Source organism: Dryas octopetala, chromosome 6 (genome assembly GCF_963921425.1).
Source record: "Dryas octopetala chromosome 6, drDryOcto1.1, whole genome shotgun sequence".
In the NCBI taxonomy this organism is placed as follows: domain Eukaryota; kingdom Viridiplantae; phylum Streptophyta; class Magnoliopsida; order Rosales; family Rosaceae; genus Dryas; species Dryas octopetala.
This window is the reverse complement of record NC_141371.1, coordinates 8,828,574-8,834,849: the sequence shown is the minus strand read 5'-3', so window position 1 is coordinate 8,834,849 and position 6,276 is coordinate 8,828,574. Positions and strand designations below refer to the sequence as shown.

At 36.8% G+C, this 6,276-nt stretch overlaps 2 protein-coding genes across 2 annotated transcripts; one reads left to right on the top strand and one right to left on the bottom strand.

The window, feature by feature from the left end:
- Nucleotides 1-382: 382 nt before the first annotated feature.
- On the top strand, nucleotides 383-4,001 carry LOC147282056 (subtilisin-like serine-protease S). The gene is made up of 11 exons (XM_086248162.1): nucleotides 383-502; nucleotides 621-712; nucleotides 814-911; nucleotides 1,035-1,196; nucleotides 1,387-1,498; nucleotides 1,657-2,188; nucleotides 2,332-2,426; nucleotides 2,521-2,772; nucleotides 2,955-3,069; nucleotides 3,168-3,366; nucleotides 3,457-4,001. The coding sequence occupies exons 1-11, from the start codon at nucleotides 383-385 to the stop codon at nucleotides 3,999-4,001; spliced, it is 2,322 nt and encodes a 773-aa protein (XP_086104288.1).
- A 444-nt stretch (nucleotides 4,002-4,445) lies between these two features.
- Nucleotides 4,446-5,782, bottom strand: LOC147282055 (Glutaredoxin family protein). Its single transcript, XM_086248910.1, has one exon. It carries the CDS (start codon nucleotides 5,780-5,782, stop codon nucleotides 4,577-4,579), a length of 1,206 nt encoding a protein of 401 aa, XP_086105036.1. The 3' UTR covers nucleotides 4,446-4,576.
- Nucleotides 5,783-6,276: the final 494 nt, after the last annotated feature.

Sequence of the window (6,276 nt, the reverse complement as noted above, 5' to 3'; positions counted from 1 at the left end):
TAACAAATTAGTAAATATATATTTAACTAAAACCGACTTTATTTTTAAATTGAAATTTAACTTATAAAACTGGTAATGGTTACAGTGTTTGACCTAACTTTAGGGCCTGTTTGGGATTGTTGTTAGACACCCAAAAGTTATTGTGGATGACAATTCTAGGTCGAAACTAAGTCTTAGTTCACTGATCGGATTATCTTATAAAATGATAAGTTCTTTGAAAAATATTTGTATGTTTCAATTCTTTCCTTTTTTTCGGGGATAAAGGAGAGATTTTATAGCTAAGAAGTTGATAAATGTCTGTGTATTTCTATATAGGAGATTCTAACTTCTAAGCCATATTTTCGAGTTCGATCACTTGTTATCCATTTTGTTAACTAACAATATGAAGTTTACTGTTGCTTTCATTTTCTTTTCACTTTTTTCATTTTCTGCTTATGGCCGGTCCAATCGATTTAATCAATCCACTCCTGCTGTTTCTTCACTTCATGGATCAAATCTCAAGGTTGGTACATTTTATTATTTTTCGCTCATGATATATATTTTTTAATTTTAAGAATTTAATTAATTTAAAAGTGATGACTTCGAGACTAATTAGTGAAACAATTTTGACTAATTTTCAGCATTACATTGTTTATATGGGGTCTCACTCGTATTCAAATTCGAAAACTGTCGAGGCTCATAATCATAAATTGCTTTCTTCAGTCGTGGGCAGGTAAATTTTAAAACGAAATATACATAAATAGTCATTATTCAATATATTTTATGCACATCATGAAAACAAGTATTCAAATGAAAATTTTATGTCATTTTCAGCCATCATGGAGCCAAAAAGGCAATTGTTCACCATTACACTAAGAGTTTTAGAGGCTTCTCAGCTCTGCTTACACAAGAACATGCTGAAATCTTAAAAAGTACGTGATATACATATGCATATTAATCGACAAGCTAGCACATATTTCTTGTTTTTTTTTTTTTTTTGGTTTGGTTTAAATAGCAGTTGAATTATTGAGACATACCTTTTGTTTGGTTTGTAGATCATAATTCAACCATTTCTGTTTTTGAAAGTACGATTTATACTCTTCATACCACAAGGTCGTGGGACTTTATGAAAATATATGGTGAAAGGGGTCAAGGTCTATTTGAAAGCTATAGGAAAGACAAAAACTATGATGTGATTGTTGGTCATTTCGATAGTGGTAAGCTTCAATTCCTATTTCCTTTATTTGTAAGTACATACTAATTAAATTTATTAATGATAAGTTAGTTTACCAAATTTTATCTATTTTAGGTACATATTTTAAATGATTGAGACATTGTGTTAGACTCTAATTCTGATATGCATATTTTTATGTACTTTTATTGATTGCTGTTGTAATTGGTATGTAGGTGTTTGGCCTGAGGCAAAGAGCTTTAGTGATGATGGATTAGGTCCTGTGCCAAAGCATTGGAAAGGAGAATGTGTTACTGGACAACAATTCACCAAAGCTAATTGTAACAGGTAGATAAGGATTTAAGTAAACAATTTATACATTTTCAATTAAAAGATAAAAATTACTTTTAATTAGCAACAAAAGCTTTCTTTTTGTTTGTTGATTTTATGGCTTTGTTACGATTAAGAATAGGCATAACATTATTGTGTGTATTTCTATTGTTTAGGAAAATAATTGGAGCTCGTTACTATCACAAAGGATATGAGCTTGACATTGGTCCTCTTGGTTCTGATACTATATTATCTCCTAGAGATGATTTTGGTCATGGTAGTCATACAGCTTCAACAGCTGTAGGAGCAGAAGTGAGAGGCCTTAATATACCGGGATTTGGCTCCGATACTGCTCGAGGTGGAGCTCCCCAAGCTAGGCTAGCTGTCTACAAAACTTGCTGGCATAATCAATGTAGTTATGCTGATGTTCTTAAAGCCTTCGATGATGCAATTTTGGATGATGTTGATATTATTTCAATGTCATTGGGAGCAACTAATCCCATACCTTATTTTAAGGATCCTTTTTCAATTGGATCTCTTCATGCTTTCCGAAGAGGAATTCTTGTCTCAGCTTCTGCCGGAAATTATGGAGAACGCGGTAGTGGTAGTGTTGTTAACACTGCCCCTTGGGTTCTTACAGTTGCTGCTAGTACAATCGATCGAGAAGTTTATTCATTTGTTCGTCTTGGCGATGGAGAAGAATTAACGGTACAATCTTATTCGTTCGTAATTTTTTGATTTAGCACTCATAAAAAGAATGATAGGAAATTCAAAAATTTGTCTTATAATTTTATTAGGAGTATTTGGACTTATTGCTGTGTGATCTACTGATGATATATAATGAACTATAGGGTTTTGGATTAAACATGCACTATTTAAATGGTTACTATAATCTTATATTAGCAAGTGAGGCCGCACGTTATGGGGTAAATTATGGGGAAGCAAGGTATGTTAGTCTGCTCTCATAGAAGTTTTAGTATGTGTTAGCACACCTAGTTTATAACTTAAATTAATAATTGGTTACAAATTGTTATTTACAGTTTTTGCAAGAAAAATACACTCAATCATGATTATATAAGAGGAAAGATTGTGGTTTGTGTCATGGATCAAGGTGATGATATCATGGCTGATCAAATAGGGAAATCAAAAGAAGTAAAAGAAGGTGGAGCTGTTGCAATGATTCTCATTGATCAATATGGAGACCTGGATCAGTTATGGGACTTTGCTGTTCCCACTGCCAAAATTGGTGCGGGTGAAGGAGGAAGACTTTACAATTATGTGACTTCAACAAGGTTATTTCATATTTATATCTGGTTTAACTTTTACATGTCACATTACACAATAGTATGATGAATATATCTGTGTTTTCAACAAAGTGTTTGATATATTATTGATCTATATATGTTTTCAACAAAGTGTTTGATATATTATGGATCTATATATGTTTTAAACCAAAGTGTTTGATATGTTACAGGTATCCAACTGCTAAAATCTTGAACAATAGAGCACAACTTGGTATGCAGCCTGCTCCACAAATGGCCACATTTTCATCAAGAGGGCCTAATGTTATAACACCTGACATTATCAAAGTGAGCTTGTTACTTATTTACCAAATCAGAAACAATATTAATGAATTGTATATATATGATTTTGATTGTGTGTTTAAAACAAATTAACATGGCTACAGCCTGACATCACAGCACCAGGATACAATATTTTGGCAGCATGGCCACCAAGTGCAGGTCAAGCAGCTGATGCACTTTCTTTTGGACTGGACTCGGGTACTTCAATGGCGTGCCCTCACGTATCTGGGGTTGCAGCAGTTGTAAAAGCTCGTAACAGAGAATGGAGTCCTGCAGAAATAAAGTCCGCCTTGATGACAACAGGTTAGGTCCACATAGTGGTACATAAATGTTGTACAAATAGTTGTATTTTTTTGGTATATCTCAAAGAAGAAGACTTATCTTCTTATGCAGTTAGAACCAAGGATAATACTGGCAATCCTATCCGGTTTGGTAACAGGGAAGCATCACCCTATGAGTTAGGATCTGGGCACTTGAATCCTGACCGTGCATTTGATCCGGGATTGGTGTATGACTTTAACATAAACAACATTGTTAGTTTTTTGTGCTCTACCGGTGAAACTCAAGACCAACTACAATTGTTGGTTGGAGATCCTGTATTATGCCCACATCCACCGGTTGCTGCATACAATTTGAACTATCCTTCCATTGGTGTTGGAAGCATGTACGGACCTACAGCAGTTTATCGAACAGTCACCTATAAAGGTGGAAGAAACGATCCGAAACAATATAGAGTTTATATTACTAGTCCTCCAGGAGTTGAAACCTATGTGTATCCTAGTGTGTTGGATTTTTCGGATGGATCAACAAAGGCTACTTACAGAGTTGATTTTTATCCACAATACTCTATGGGAGAGGTGTATGGCAGCATAGTTTGGACTGATGGATACACTCATCATGTTAGGAGTCCTATTTATCTTAATGTAATTGGGGTTTAGTAGGAACATTTTGGTTACATATTGGTTAGTGGATTATATTGGTTTATTTATTACTTTTATGTTGCTTGGAATTTTTTGCATATCTGTCCAATATAACTTGAAATTTTTTGTACCATTTGGCATATTGCTCTTTCACAATGCCTTCTACTAATACTAACAATACACTATGAAATGGCTTGTTGCTAATAAGACTAGCGATTCTAGGCAACTACCCAAATGCCAAAAAGAAAAAAAGAAATTGGCATATAAGAATAAAAAGAAGCACAAAATCATGATTGATGTAATTTATCATAAATAAATAAAGAAGCATACTTAGCAAAGCAGAACATCTACTTCGACAAACATTAGTGTAAAAAATAAATTAGTCCAAGAAATTTAATAAGTAATCCGGAATTACAAGCATACATAGAAGGGGGCCTAAAACCCACTTTAGAACCCCACTCCCAAACTGAACAAAGCTGCTTTCTTTAACTAAAATCCTTGTTCTTCTGCTTTCAGAAAACCAAAGATTAGTAAAACCTAAATCTGAAACCACTCCAAGATGAAAGGTAATCTAACGTGTCAATGCAATACCATTAGCAACAACAAATAGGGCAATGAATCAAACCATTCTCATTGCACTCACCACACTTCACCATCTTCTTCTGTTCCTCATCCAAAACCTTGCAGCTTCCATTGCATTCCATGCACATCACAAACCTCATCCCAGCACATCCTTGGCACCCAACAAGAGCTTTTGGAATCCCATCAAACAAAATCCCAAGATTCCCTTCCTCTTCCAACTTCACCACCTCATCAGCTCCACCAATCAGCCTCCCTTTCACAAATACAAGTGGAACTCTAACCTCCTTGGTGCCCATTAGCCCCCTTATCTCCTCCTTGAACCCTGAATCCATAGATATGTCGCGCTCCAGCGTGTGAACAAGGTGTGACTCAATTATAGACCTCACATTGTTGCAATCCTCAAAAGTCTTCCTAATTCCTCTTAATGTTGTGGTGTAGATGACCACTGCATTTTCGCCACCCGGAGGGCATTTCTTCTCGAACAATCTCATAATAGACTCCGAATCCCGGGAAGCATTCCTCAGTTTCCTGGCTTTCGGTGAAGGCGGGACCATCCTCTTGATCTGCTCTTCCTCTTCAGCGGACATTTCCTTCTCATAAGATGCAACAAGTTCCGGATCAAACAGGGGACTGAAACTCCTCCTTCTCGAAGAATCGCTACCAAAACTCTTCCTTCTCTCAGAAATTGGAGACACTTTAACCGCAGGACTCAGATTCAACACCTTCTTACAAGAATTCTCAGAGCCACTGTTCGGTTTCAGTACCGGTTTCGGGCTAAAACCCGACCCATTAATCGCTCTCCCTTTATTCTCTTTCCCTCCAAATCTCTTCGCCTTCATCGGAGACCCAATCTGATTCAACAACTTCAGCGGACTCCTGGCATCAAAATCCGCAAACCCACGAAGAAAAGCACGCGACTTTGGGCTCTTCTTGGCCGAATTCGAAATGGGTATTCCTTCTTCGAGACCCTCCATGAGCTCCCAAGCGTTGATGACCTCTGGACGATCTTCGCGAGGAGGCGATCGCTTGTTGGTCCTCCTTGCAGTCTCTGCAGCAACAACGCAGTCTTTGATGGGCTCCTCATTGTCCAGATTGAGAGCCCCGTACGTGCTTGAAGTGAGAGAGACCACGTGGTTGATCACGTAGTCGCCGCCATTGTTGAATTTGATGTCTTCCTTTTGATCGTTCCTGAACAGTTTTGATGAAACACAACCCATTGACGAGTGGGGTTTACTCTCTGTCTCTCAGTCTCTGTTTTTGGAAGGTTTGGATTTGAAGCAAAAGAGGAGTTTCTTCGTGTTTTGAACCTTAACGGTTACCTTGTCTGCAACGGGTCTCAACGGTCCGAAAATTCGAATCTGGTGGGAATTTTTGTAGGAAGTCCCTGTCGTTTTTTCTTATTCGTTAATATATCCCTCGTACTTTTTTTAATATCTGCTTTTGACCCGGTTCTACAAAAAGTTTTTCAAATATGTGTTTGATAAAGAAAAAGGAAAATCTAAAATTTTTTATGCCACGAGTTTTGTCTCGTCTACTATAGCACTTATTGAAAAATTGGATGATGTTGGATGATACGCTTTACTTATCAAGACAAGATGATGATCCAAATTTATCTCAATGTTTGCCTCAAAATCTCTTCTCCACATGTTGTTTAGGCCGCAGATTAAGAAAACCACGTTTTTCAAATTTGTATTGGACATGTCAGTACGCG

What these genes read in the sequence shown, in the direction of transcription:
- LOC147282056 (XM_086248162.1), top strand. Translation starts at nt 383, where the DNA reads ATGAAGTTTACTGTTGCTTTCATTTTCTTTTCACTTTTTTCATTTTCT. An exon ending in ACATGCTGAAATCTTAAAAA is followed by an intron (nt 912 to 1,034) that starts GTACGTGATATA and finishes TTTGGTTTGTAG; the next exon opens with ATCATAATTCAACCATTTCT. An exon ending in TGTTGGTCATTTCGATAGTG is followed by an intron (nt 1,197 to 1,386) that starts GTAAGCTTCAAT and finishes ATTGGTATGTAG; the next exon opens with GTGTTTGGCCTGAGGCAAAG.
- LOC147282055 (XM_086248910.1), bottom strand. Translation starts at nt 5,782, where the DNA reads ATGGGTTGTGTTTCATCAAAACTGTTCAGGAACGATCAAAAGGAAGAC.